This window comes from Choloepus didactylus, chromosome 5 (assembly GCF_015220235.1).
Source record: "Choloepus didactylus isolate mChoDid1 chromosome 5, mChoDid1.pri, whole genome shotgun sequence".
NCBI classification, from domain to species: Eukaryota; Metazoa; Chordata; class Mammalia; order Pilosa; family Megalonychidae; genus Choloepus; species Choloepus didactylus.
The window spans coordinates 65061769-65075445 of record NC_051311.1 but is presented as its reverse complement, the minus strand read 5'-3'; the positions used below and the strand labels follow the sequence as shown (position 1 = coordinate 65075445).

General features: G+C 42.4%; 1 protein-coding gene across 2 annotated transcripts in view; it reads right to left on the bottom strand.

Annotated features, from left to right (window-relative positions):
* GRM8 (glutamate metabotropic receptor 8) overlaps positions 1-4858 on the bottom strand; it is an 896233-nt gene extending 891375 nt beyond the window's left edge. For both annotated transcript variants that reach the window (XM_037836249.1, XM_037836248.1), the window contains exon 1: positions 4090-4858. In XM_037836249.1, the coding sequence (XP_037692177.1) occupies positions 4090-4599 (510 nt within the window). In that variant the 5' untranslated portion in view covers positions 4600-4858. The remainder of the gene's footprint in view (positions 1-4089) is intronic.
* Between the last annotated feature and the right edge of the window lie 8819 nt (positions 4859-13677).

The following is a 13677-nucleotide window of genomic DNA, read 5'->3' as shown; positions in this document are numbered from 1 at the left end:
ATTAAACTACACAATCTCTGAGAGCTGTGACCATCTTTTCATTGCTCTCTCTGCAGTACAGGAGCCACTGAGTTGGCCTTTACACCTTTGTGTGATACAGAGTGGAATTCTGGGTTTGCTATTGCTCAGTTACGTGTCACATTTTCCTAATAGACACTGTTATCTGAAACAGTAACTTGATTAGGGAGTCGAAAGTCATATAGTAACCCATATAAGACTGTGTACATGTGTGTGTGTGTGCACGTGTGTGTTTTAAGGCATAGCAGTACTTTTAAAAAGTTCAGATGATTGGAGTCTTGTTCTGTGGCTTTTATCCTTTTTTCCACTCCCAATATACCCAAGAAATAAGAGAGAGTCCCATCAGTGAAAGTGGTTCCCAGGGAGGGGGTTGGGAGGCACACACCCACCGGCCCTGGCATTTGAAAAGCCTCCAAGATAGTTTTGGTCATCCAACACTCCCCTTGGGGTTGAGGAGAAAGTGGTTTGAAGCCCACCCCACACTTGGATTTGAGAGTCACTGGTCCTAGAGCATCCAGTATCCCATGGGTTGAGGCCACTTGGCATCTTCTGCTCCCAAGTGGTATAGACTCCAGCCACTTTCCCAACTCCCCTTTGAAGTTAAAGTGGCCAGTCTTTTCATTTGCTTCTGAGCTTTGATAGGAAGAGAAACAAAGACAGGCTGCCCCTCCCCCCCAGATCAGATGAGAAGGGCCAGCTACAGTCCCAGGCAGGGGAGGTGGCCATGCACGAGGTGAAGTCTCCTGGGGACTAAATGAACCTCCCCCATTGATGCCTGAATCCCCTGTATAAAGTCATAGCCTTTCCTTCCACAATTAGTGACCCCACTGAAAATAAAATCCTCCTGACTTGAACACAATTATCTTATATGCAGATGCCTGATAATACATAGGGGATATCTGGAGAACTTAGTCTCTTGAAGACACAGCTTTTCCAGAGTTGTCCAAAAAAGAACTGAGATGTTGGGAGATTACTTCCAAATTTTAGCTCAAAAATTTTCTATACAATTTTAAACAGTTCCCTACTACATTCTAGAAAACACAACTAATGTCTATTACTGAGCAAGATCGTGAGTAAATCCATTAATTGAGACCTTGTTTACACCCCTACAATCAAGGTTAATTATTTTTGTGTTTTCAAACCAAGATGCTCTGCTTTCTTTAACTCCATTAATTCAGGAATAAGTAGCACTATAGTGATTTCCGTGCATCTTTTAGATTCTATGGGGTCTTATATTGTCTTAGAGGGGCCTGAGTTACATAAAATGATTCTAAATATTCACCTTTATTCAAGTCATAGCGTTTGGCTTAAGGAAATTATTATTTTTCAAAACAGAAGTGTAATCCAATCCCCAATGCACTCATGTGCTAATCATTCCTTTGATAACTGCTCTAATATTTCATGTAAATCCTAGCATATGTGTATAAACAGAAGTCATCCATACATAAAATGGACCATTTTCTATTCCAAGAGCGACCATCATATTTCACAATGACTATCACTGCAGACTTCTGGCTGGAGGTCTCATATAAGTTACCAAAGTAAATTAAAGCAACACAACAATGAGGAGTTGTAGTCATCTTATTCACATTCATCTGGTTCCAGCTTCAGCCAGATGGTAGGCTGAATACTTAGACCCTCTCACTTACTCATTTTCGAAAGAGACAGATTTTTCAAGCATGTTGATTTGGTTAATAAATGTATTCACTTCCATATATTCAAGGATCACTCATGTGAACACACTGATGATGTGTCAGTGGCATCTACCATAGCTAAGGCCCCCTCCTGGCTCACACCGACCTGTCCCCTGTGCTGTGTTCATAGGTGGCCAGAGCAACCCCTTCATGTGCTGGCCAGTGTCTCAAGAGTTGGCCCAGAGCATCAGGCTTCACCCAAACAGTCAATGGTAATTCTCTCACCCAGTCAGGTGGGGTCCCTCCAGAACTGCCCAAGACAGTAAAGAGAAAATTGACGCCGTCAGTGAAGGAAGAGTGGAGCAGAGAGAAGCCAGGTCCAGCCCACACACATAAAAAACAAAACCCCTCTTTTGCCTGAGGTGGTCTGAAGGAAAAAGGCAACCCCAGGAGCCAAAGGACACAGCCAGGTCCTGGGGGAACCCCTTTACCTGCATTATGCTGTTAAATCCACTCAACAACTTAGCATGGTATTATTATCCCCATTTTACAGAAAAGCTGATCCTGCAATGAAAGTAGTGTAAACAAGCACTGAAAACCTCAGATAAGCACCTTATCCCACACACACACACCCACTTCTCAAATCCTTGCCTACTTTCAGCCAGACACAAGACTACAGGAAGGAGATAGGATTTGTTGGAACTAAATGTGATTCATGGGAATCAGAACTCATATCTGAGGGGAGGGATATAGAAGGAAGGAGGAAGAGTCTCATGAAGGTGTTCCTATTCTCTAAAAGTGATTGTAAATGAACCATAATTGCTGGGTGAAAAATAGAAAAGAGATGCTCTGGAGCAGGTAGGGAGACAGAACAAGTCAGAGAGGAAAGAGGAGTTGGGAAAGAGGCTGGAGCTGGACACCCCCGGGAGCTGAAAATGCGGAGTCAAGACTGAGAGGAGAAATCCTAGATCCTGGAGAAATCTGGAGAACCCTGGTTCTGCATGTTGCCTCCAGCTAACCCAAGAGAAAGTATTAACAACTGCCAACTTTCCCTTCCAGGTTTCTGGAGATGGAGAATTAAAGCACTGTTGTTTGTCTATTTTAATCTTTTGTCCTTGCCACCACTATGCTCTTCCTGAGGTCCTGCTCAAACATCTCCTGAACTCCCTAAAGTCTGTTTGTGCCTCCTTAGACACAGAGCTATTCTTCTCAGCATCCTCCTCATTTGAGAAAATCTCACCAATCTGAAAATACTCATGAAGTTGTCTCGTAGTGGTCTCTCCTCTAAACTAAGGAAATCCATACAGAAGCTGGACAGTCATTGGTTGGGGGGCAGATTTCCAGAGAAATGGGATGGATTAGACAGTCCCCCAAGGTATCTTCCAAACCAGACAGACTTTGATTCAATTCCTTTAATCTTTTTGGTGGTTCTCCATCACTTTGTTCATTTTTGGCCCTATGTCAGTTATCTATCCAACTTTTCCATATTTTCTTAATATTTTAAAATTTAATTTGCATTAAAAAGTTTCTCAATATAAAAGAAAACCTCATTAATTCACAATAAGCTATAAAAGTCATGTCCCAATGAGTAAGACATTAGAGTGAAAAATATTTTCAATTAAAAGAAGTAATACCTCACACACTGTGTCTATTATGAAAGACTGCATAATGGATATTAAATAAATAAGATGAGAGAATTAGTGAAAATGGTAACAATGATCATTTTTATGGCATTTTACACTTTTCAAAATGTTTTTTACATATATTATTTCATTTAGCCAATTTTTGTCAAGATATAAATGCAATTTATGGGCAATCAAAAAGTCTTGACTTACCCTACTAAACTTGAACTTTTGACTAAACAGGAATTATATATAATTATTCCAAGTCTGCATCAGAGCAGTCTGAACTAATGAAGTTATGCTCTGTTGTAGTTACAATAAACCTGACAACTTTATGTCCATCTTATCTCCCAGAATGTCACTTGTATCTACACATTCATAATAAATACTGTTTCTTCACACAGGAATTTTGTCATAACACAGCATCCCACTTTCTTCAACAAGTAAATTATCTCATACCTCCAGAATACCAAATACCATAGAAATTGTCTTTAATGAAAAATGTGCTGAGTTTATTATGCTCTTTTAAAATGCTTGCTTTGATTTAAGCTGTGCTTCAATGGTATATCCTACAATGCTAAGGACCCAATATGTTAACAGAACTCATTGCCATTCTCTTTGGAAAAATAAAACAAATTACAAATTGTAAATAATGGAACAAAATCAACACATGTAGAAACCCAAACACAGAATCCCTCATTTGAACCTGGTGACTAGGAGGGAGTCTACAAGCATCCTCACCTTAAACCTGTGGTTGGAGTCAAAATAATTTGTTGTCCTTTCACAGTGTTCAGAAAGATGATGCCTTTACCTACCTTAAAAAGTCTTAAAATGTTAGCAACCATGATGGACACAGAGCTTGCTGCAGCACCTATGACGCCAGAAATTTTGTCAGGCTTGGTGAAAATGGGTGGATCTCCATTAGCACACTTCACATCAGAAGCATCTTTCTCTATTAACGCCTGCACAAAAGTGAGTGACTGCTCCAAAGCATAAGTGTCCCTGGAGCATGTGTCAAGGATCCGGACACCCAGAGTGATGTTGGAGAGCAGGTCAGGGTCCTTATTAATCTGGTCAATTGCATAAAGCATGGCCTCAAGTCTGTGGATCCCCTTTTCCTTCTTCAACTCCCCACAAGGCACCCCTCTCTCTCCCTTTGCATGGACAGGAAAGAGACCCCCCAGGATGATGTCTCCATCCACCCGTATGGAATGGGCATACTCCTGGCTGTGAGTTCTCTGCATCATTGTGAGGATCCAGTAGAACTTGGCGGTCAAGAGGAAGAAACAAGGGCAAGAGGTTGATCGCTTTCCCTCGTATACCATTTTCTCCACAGGTGGTGTTGCAATCCAAGACCCGAAGTTTATTCTTGCCACAGAAGAGGGACCACCTGAGGGTGCTCCTTCTGGAGGCTACCATCAGGGCCCATGGAGAAAAGGCTCTGTGGGTTTCAGCAAGTTTTCATGGTTTGAATGTCACAGTGAATTTCCATCAGATCCCCAAGATTCAATTTTATTTCCACATAAAGACAACTTGCCTGGGATGGTGCAAAAATTAGAGTAACATCTGAGGTTCTGATGTTGGGATGAGGTCAACAATTCACATCCTTGAAGTCACCCTGTAGCAGAATTATTCCTGTTGGGGGAGAGGGGAGTTGGAGGGAAGGGAAAAAAAGTTCAGCTCAGTAAGTCTACATTTTTCATATTTTAAGCCCTGTTTGCACCAATCGCTCTCTCTTTTTTTTAATTTCCCCTATTCAGTAAGAAACTAATTCTCTTTGTCCCCCTGTGATTTTGAACACCTGGCTGTGCTGCATCTAAGCAGGGAGATTAATGATACTTTTGGAGCAAGGGAAACAGAAAAGAATCAGAAACTAAGCTTTCTCCCAAGCCAGAAAGTATTTTTATTTATTATTTTATTTCAATAAATCCTATTTCAGTGAAGGCAAAAAATCCTATGATTTGTGGCATTATTTCACTTCAAATCTGTTTTTACTTTTTACAGCTGTCTGAATTTAGCATTTAAATTTTGTCCAAAGAATCATAACAAAAGGTTATTTTCCGTGACGTATTCAGCAAGCCAGTCATCTGTTAATGACATTTTTTGGTGCCTCAGATTTCCCAGTGGGAAAAAAAATGGTTATTCAAACACAAAAGAAAAAAAATATAAAGAAAAGAAAAGAAATCCACCCAAGGAGCCCAAAATATGTAAGTTTTATAACTTGTGAAAATTTAACATAGAATGTCAGCTATTTCCCATAAATTACCTCATTGTTCTCTGCAACAAAACAAAGAGTTGAAAATTACACACCTAGCGAGGGTTATGGTTGAAGATATTCCTGTTACCATCGTCAGAGCTTCTTATTAATTTGTTGGGTGGACGCAATGTGTATGCTCGGAGTTCTGAATATGCCTTGATCCTAAATCACTAGGATCATCACTAAGCAAATCACAGCTGGAGAAAAATTGAAGAGCTTCCTCGTTTTGTCTGACTCACTGGGGAAAATAATAATTTCACCAAGACTAGAAATAACCTAGAGTAAAAAGATCTATAAGCAAATCTATAGAAGTTTATTCTAGGGCCTTTGTTTTTAAAGAATTCCATGAGAGTCGTTCAAAGAACCTTTCAAAAAGTTTAAATGAAAATGAGAACTGCCTTCACATACGGGAGCCTGAGATTTGAAATGCGCTCATAATGAAGAGAATAAATAGCACCAACTTACTCTGGCAAGATGGTTAATCTAATGCTTATTTCTAACCTGTTTATATACAGGCTTGAAACCTGGAATTTGGACAGTTTTCCTCTACTCCAGCCAAGCAACATCTGGTTGCATTTTCCATTCACGTGTTCAGTTTCTATTTCATAAAACTACCTTTTCCTCTTCACCACACCGAAGGGAAGGATGGTACCTCCCTAGAGCACAAGTGAGCATATGTCCAACAGTGTTCAGAGAAAGCTGTGCTTTTTTTCACTTTCAGACTAGCAAAGGGGGATTGTCTTAGCTCACCTGCCCTGTTTTTCTGAGAATATACCTGGTGCCTGGCTAGCCAAAAACCCACTCTGCAGAGGTAGTTCTCTTCCGCCTATGGCAAGTGTTCTCTGCCTCCTGGCACATAACTAAGCACATCTCACCACGCAGCTGATGTTGCCTCACACTCAATTCTCCTAGCAGCTGCTTTTCCGTCGGAAAAATCTGTGCTTAAAGAACAACCTGACCTCAGGCATTCCACAAAAGAAAACACTTGGGGGAAAGTCAACTCGACTTTCTGGATGAAATCATCTACGTGATAGACTGTAAATTACACCAGCCACCCATTAAGACAAGTAGCATTGGCTTTTACAGTTTGGCAAGGAGGAACAATTATATTATAGTAAAACCTCATTAACTCAGACCACTCATTCAGAATTTAAAACCACATCTACATGGCTGGGCCTGACCCTTTCTGACAGCATAGAAAAACTAGATAAATAAGGTGAAGAAGAAGTGTTTAAGGGGAAAAGGAAGGAGGACTAAATCTGTTGTTCTCCAAAGACCAGTCTTTCTTCATTACACCAAGCTGCCTCCCAGGTACTTTAAAGACTTAAGAGAGTAAATGGTTTTCAATTTTAGACTGGTGTAAAAACAGTTCATCTGTTAATCACAAATCAAAGTTACCTACTCATGTGGCATTAACCTAGTTCTACTGTTGTACACTCCTGGAAGTAAGACAATGGAGTTGCCTTTAAAATTGTTGGTGTTTGCAATAACTTTTATTCTCTTTAGCATTTCATAGGTCTGTTTTGAGCCCTAAGGAAAGGTCAGCAAATGAATAGCACTGAGGCAGGAATCGTTTTGTTCAGTAGGATGAATGCACTTAAATGGAAAATGAGAGGTTCACTTTTGATTATTATTTATTGGACAACTCACTAGAATTTTTGCTTGAGTTTCCTCCTCTGCAACATAGAACTCATGGCACAGAAGCTCGGTTTTCTTTGTCTGTAAAGGGGTGATAGGACCTGTCACACAGCACGCGTGCAAAGCGTGGGACCTGGCTAGGGCAAGGGCTCAGGAAACAAGAGCTAACTCTGCAACAAGGTCTATAATTCATTTTTTACTGAAGTAGAGCAAGTTTTTCTGTATTTTCCCACTTGGTGAGGTTTTTCACTGAATTTTGTTTGTCACTTTAAAAATGAAATCAGAGCTACTTGTAAAATATGAAATACTGCAGGTATTTCAAAATCTAATACATCATCACAAAAATCACAGACTTGGCAGCTGGAAGGTTTAGCTTCCCTTTTAAATTCTAAGGAAAAACAGATTTTAATATATATTAAAACTACATTCACTGGGTTTCATTGTATAGTCTTATACTGCCTAATATTGCTCCTATGCAATTCTTGGTGAGTTTCAATCCAATGAATTTTAAAGAAATAATGACCTTTTCATGCTATAGATCCAAAGAGCTCTATTTCATGTTCTGGGCTAGATTTAAATTAAAATATTTTTTCTCTCAATCTGACCTTCTGCTGAGGTTTGATACAAACCTCGCCTGTGCTGATGGACTTTTTCAAGAATGTGTGAGGTCTGCACCCCTGAAAAGGAACTCAGAGAGGAGGACAAGTCCCACATACTTTCTGAGCTCACAAGAGGGACCTTGCAACTCTGCGGGAAGACTTAGCCAATTAATTCTCCTGGTGCTTCCTGCTCACTCCCTGCCCACCCTGTACACATCCTTACCGCTTCCACCAACACTCCCTCTGGGCTGGGTCTGCTGAGGAGCTGGCCCTGGGGCTGGAACTTCCTGGTCTGAGGTTCTCTACTCCTGCTCAGCTGTTTTCTGAAAGGCCAGTAGTAAAAGCAGCTCCTAAAGGCAAGAGTCTTAAATTTTGCTAACATACTAAGTACTTCTCTGTACCAAAGTCCCAAGTACCTAACTTAGTATCTCATCGAATTTTCACACACTAATCATCAGCTCTTGAATACATGAGAAAAGAAGGCTCAAAGAAATTTTGAATAAGACCCCAGGCCATGAACTAGTGAGTAGCACCATCACCAAAATCCTCAGACCCCGAGATGTGTCCTGCTTTGAGAAAGCTCCCAACGCAGCAGAACTGGCTGTGGCAGCAGCAGGGATGGTGAAGGCACGGCCTCTCTACTGAAATCTTTCACAGGTGTGTACCTTTCGATGGTTAGTTTTTTCAAGAACAATAATGTACTAATTAGGAAGAGTCAATCTAGGAGCATTTTGGGGGATGGGTGATTGCTGAATCTCTCAAAGGGTTAAAATTATCAAATGCAATTTGTCTGAACACTTCTGCTTGAAAGCAGATTTCCTGACCAGCCTGATGCCAACAAGAACAAACCCCACTTACCCATGTGGGTTACTTTAGGACATATTTTAGGCTAAGGAATGTCATTAGCCAAGAATTATATTCTTTCTGAGAACAAGGTCAAAGCCACATTTCTCTGCTGCATTCTATCCATCTCTTTAACAAAATGGTTAAGCCAAATGTTGTCATCAGTTCGCAAAATTGTAAATCCACCAATCTCATATCTGCAGCTCTTTTTGGTTGTTTTAGAAAATGCATTGCACATCTCTGTCATCTCCAGTGCTGCAACCTGTGGGCATGGCCTGGATCCTAGGTAGGAGGAGAGTGGGGAGGGGGCAGACAGAGCTCTCCCCTGGCAGATGAAGGCCAGGATTCGAGTCTTCCTCTGACAGTGACTGTCTGGTGACACTGAACATGTCACTTCACCTTTGTGTGCTTCCACTTCTGCATCTGTGAAATGAGTGAATTGGATCATATTGTCTCTAAAGGTATCTCCAGTTCTGATCTTTTATTATTTAATATTGAGGAGATATGAGATTATGCTCAACTATCAGAATGAGGCTTTGGCAACTGAACACAAAAATTCTGATTTTGTCTGCAAGCTGAATGACTTTTTTTTCCCATCAGAGAGGATTACGAAAGCCCTTCTATATGAGCAAACCCCAAATTAAGAAAACCTGATATGTGAGAAGCTCAATTTGCTAAACAGATAAATAAGAAGGTGATTATTTGCATTGCAAAAAGGATTCACTACAGATTTCCTTTAAATAGCTAAATCCTCCACCACATTTAAAATACAATCTGATTTAGTAGAATTCAATTTGCACATTTTCCAGAAACTTAGCTATTGTATTAAGAGACCATATCTAAAGTAACAAAAAGTCACTTTTATAATATGTATCATATAAGAAGTAAAGGGAGTGAAACCAGCATTTCTTGAATGCATATAGTGTGGTTGGAACCTCACACACATTATCTCATTTCCTTCTCAAAACACACCTATGAGGTTGGTGTCATGGTTCCATTCGGTAAATGAGGAAACAGAAAGCAGAGATTGTTTAACTATCAAAAGTGTTGGAGCAGGATTCAAACGCAGGACTGCTGGTACATCTGTCCCCTTACTCCATTCTCCCTGGGTACAGAGGACAATGACAGAGATGGAGCTGACCCTGGTTTGGTAATGCGGACTGTGAGTGTGGGGTCATAAGGTTAGGACACCCTAATTCTAATCTCGCTCCGCCAGTATTCACTACATGGCACTGGGAAATTCACTTAACCTGGTTTCATTTTCTTCATTTCTAAAATGGAAAATGATTTCTGCCCACCTTCCAAAGTTGTGAAATCAAAATGTATAATGTGTGCCAAGTACTTTGTAAACTGCGAAGTGCTGAAAGAATATACAGGGATACTATTAGTTTAACCATCATTCCTAGAACTAAAACATTTTACTGGTGTATTGCACTTAGAAGACATTTGAAAACCACTTTCCCATCACACTTAGCACTGGGCAGACCTTATAACATTCTGTGTCCAAGGAATCAACCCTGGAGAGTCCATACTGAACACAAAGAACTCAAAGGAAAACCGGAAAGAAGGACATAAGAGGAAAAGTCAATGGAAGCACAATATCTGACCTGGAGAGCTGAAAGTCACGAGACACTTAGAGCACCCAAAGGGCTACTCTGGAAGAAGTGGAGGCAAGATATTCTTCTTTAGTGAAAACAGGACAATAGGAAGCCTTTCTGCATTGTAAGCTGATTTTAATGCAGAAAAAGTCGACTGGAAAAGTCAACAAATAAATAGCCAGCAAATTTCTATCCTTAGGTATAACCCTGCCCAAAAAAGTATGAAATTGGCAATACATGTGCTCTACAACCTCCACACGCTCTCTTGGACCTCTCCTACATCTCCCCACTTCTGCCCACCCCCTAAGACCTGGATCTCCTTCTTCCTCTCTCTCTCAGTGCTGATGGGTCCTGCAGGTAGCAACCTAAAGAGTGAGTGGATTCATTAGCAGGTATCAAAACCTGAAGATGCATTACTCTCATAGCCCAACCGGAACACCTACGTTTTCAAGATAATTCCTAGGAGACCCATAATTTCCCCACCAAAGAAACCACTCAAATAGTGGTTAAGGCTGGCCATGTAACAAACCAGAGCCAAGAGCTACTGTGAGTCAGGAGCCTCTCAGCAGTGCTCCTCAACTCACCACAACCGCCATGCCCAAACTCAAAAGGTTAAGTCTTGGGATGAGAGACCACATCATGGTCCTTCCCAACCAGTGAGTGAGGGAGTTCTTCACAATTTGTGAAAACACCAAGTAGAAATAAAAATCAAATAGCATACCTCTCTGAGCCAAAAAAAAAAAAAAAAAAAAAAAAAAAAAAAAAAAAGGGGGGGGGGGAGAAAAGAGAGAGGAAAAGAGAGAACAAGGGCAAGAGAGAGAATCCAAATCTGAAATCCCAGCAGAGAGAAAAGCCCCTCTTGAAATGGAGACAATGTGATCGCAAGCTCTCTGTTCACAGCCTTTCTTGGAACAACATGGAATGATGGTCCCTTCTGAGCAAACTACATGTGTGAGTCTTCGTCTGGTGATGCCCAATCAGGTTCTATCAAACAGCAACAATTTCCTGAACTTTCACAAGTCAACCTGCTCAACAGGCATGGAGATATAGCAGCATTTTTCTTTTAGGACACTGGAACAAATGAACTCCACTCCCAGGATGAAAGCAAAGTACTCACCATGTTAGGTTTCTAACTATTGGAGGAAACAGTGGGAAAGAAACTTGGGAGAAAAACTGCTTTCTTGAGCATGTGTGTACAGTGTTCTTTCTGTGCCTCATGCCCTGAAGACAATGGAACATTCTTACACAAAGATTGGCATGCAATGCTGCTAACATGAATGTCACCTGGGTTACTTGCTGCACAAATACCAGTGAAACAAGCCCTGCAGCAGCTCCAACCTGCCCAGCCAAGTTTGAAAAGAGCACATCATTCCAAACCTCTAACTTTCTCCTACACTCACTGGATTTCAGCTCTTTTTTTTTTTTTCCCTCAATTCCTTTTGGATTTGGACATTTTTAGAATTATTCAAGCAGTCATAACTTGCCAAGGGGGCAGGGTAGGGCAGAACTAGCTAGCACAAACCAAATACAAATCGAGCCCAAATAACAGTATAGAGCTGAGTTCTCTGCACCTTTTTCTTTACATGGGGTAATTCCTCTCCTGAGAGCCTCCTTTGTCGATTTCTCCCCACATCCCTGATTTTCAAGCAAGAATTTTCTGTCTTTATCTCAGATACAACCTGTGGTTAACTCTGAGATGAGGAAATTGCATTAAAAAATCTTGCTTCATTTCCCCTGATGGATAAGGATTTTTCTCTTTAAATTATCAAGCCACATATTTTCAAGAACCAGAGAATGAATTTCAGCGCTGATTCTGTCTCCTACAGAGCTCTTTCAAGATGTTACTCACAAGCAAGTGACCAAGGTAAACTAAAGTGGTTTCTGTAGCCATTTACAATTATTGACAAACAATTTCATAACAGAAAATGGAAATTACAGTCAAGTGCAATAAGCTGTTTATCCAAGATCTACCTGCTGGTGGCTCTTTTCTTTTTTTGCTTTCAAACAAAATACAAGCTATGATCGGAATGCATTTCTCCCGTTTATAATTTTTCTTGTAACTATCTCCCCCACCAACCCTGGTTTCCAGTTCTCAGCGTCAGTTGGCAGGATTTATATTCAATCCGGGCAGTGGCCGAGACAGCCACTGTATCTTGGGTGTTCTCGAGACTCCCTCTTTGTCAGGTCTGTGGAAAAGGATCATCCTTAAATGACAAATAGGGCTTTCCCTCCTGGGCCCGACCCCTTAGGGGAATTGGGTTTGCGCTTCTGCAGCGGGTGCGTCTACTTTACCTGTCTCTATCCCGGGCCCGCGGACACCCTCTGACTCCCAGCTCTGCAGTTGGGGCTTGGGGGAAGCAATTCCTCAGGGAAGCGCCGGGGTGCCGCCTTATGCAGTTGGGTGACTCGCACGCCCCTCCGCATTTCATTTGCACCAAAGGAGCGTGTTAGACGATTTTTTTTTTTTTTTCTTTTTTTAGATTCTGTTTTATTTTCATCAACTGTACGAACCTTAAGGGATCTCCGAGCTCTCTGGCTGGGCAGACGGGCTCGATCTTGGCGTGGCTAGGAGGTTCCTCTCTCTCTCTCTCTCTCCCTCTCTCTCTCTCTGCCTGCTGCCACCCAGCCCGCCCCCGCTCCCCTTTCGCGCGGCATCTTCGTTTTTCTTCTCAGTTCCTTCGACTGTGGAACCAGGGCTCTGGGTAGAGACCAAGGCCGGTGGGAGAAATACCTGGTTCCGCTTCCCCTTCCCGCGCGGCACCAGCCCCTGGCGCGCCGGAGGATCCAGCCTCCGCGCGCTGCCCGACCCGGAGCGCCTAGCCCCCGCCACACCTGGCAGCCCACAGCGCCCACGCCCCTCGCTGGTCCGCCCGAAACTGGGATCACGCTGGCCGCGGGGTACTTCCGAGGAACTGTCAGGAAGCTTTTGCCTTTGCTTTTTAAACTCAAGACTCTCAAAACCTTCCCCCCTTCCCCCACCCTTAACAAAACACGGAACTCCAGTGTTTCCCCCGAAATCCACAAAAGGGGGGCGCGGAGACTCCAACCTCGTGGGGCCAACTCGGAGAATGGAAACTCAAGGTGGAACATACGCTATGTGGGGTCTCGGGAACCCCCAAACTGCCCGACTCTCCTGAGATCCCCATCGTTCCTAAATCTTGGTTATATATCCATCCTAGCCTCATGCTCAGGAAGTCGGGGGTTACCCCCAACTCCTCCCGAAAGCCTCTAACTTCGGAAATCCCTCCCGTTAGATTTGCTTAACGAAGGTACCTCGTCATCTCGGCTGGGCAAGTCCGGATTCCGCCAGGGCAGGTCCAGGAGGTCACCCGGGGCAGGCAATCCGAGAAGGAGCGCTTTAAAATCCTGCCGCCGCACGCCCCATCAGAGCATCCTAGGCGCGCCTGCCCCCTTCCCGTGGCCCTTCATTCTCCCGTTCGCCGAATAAACTTTTGGGGATCACATCTC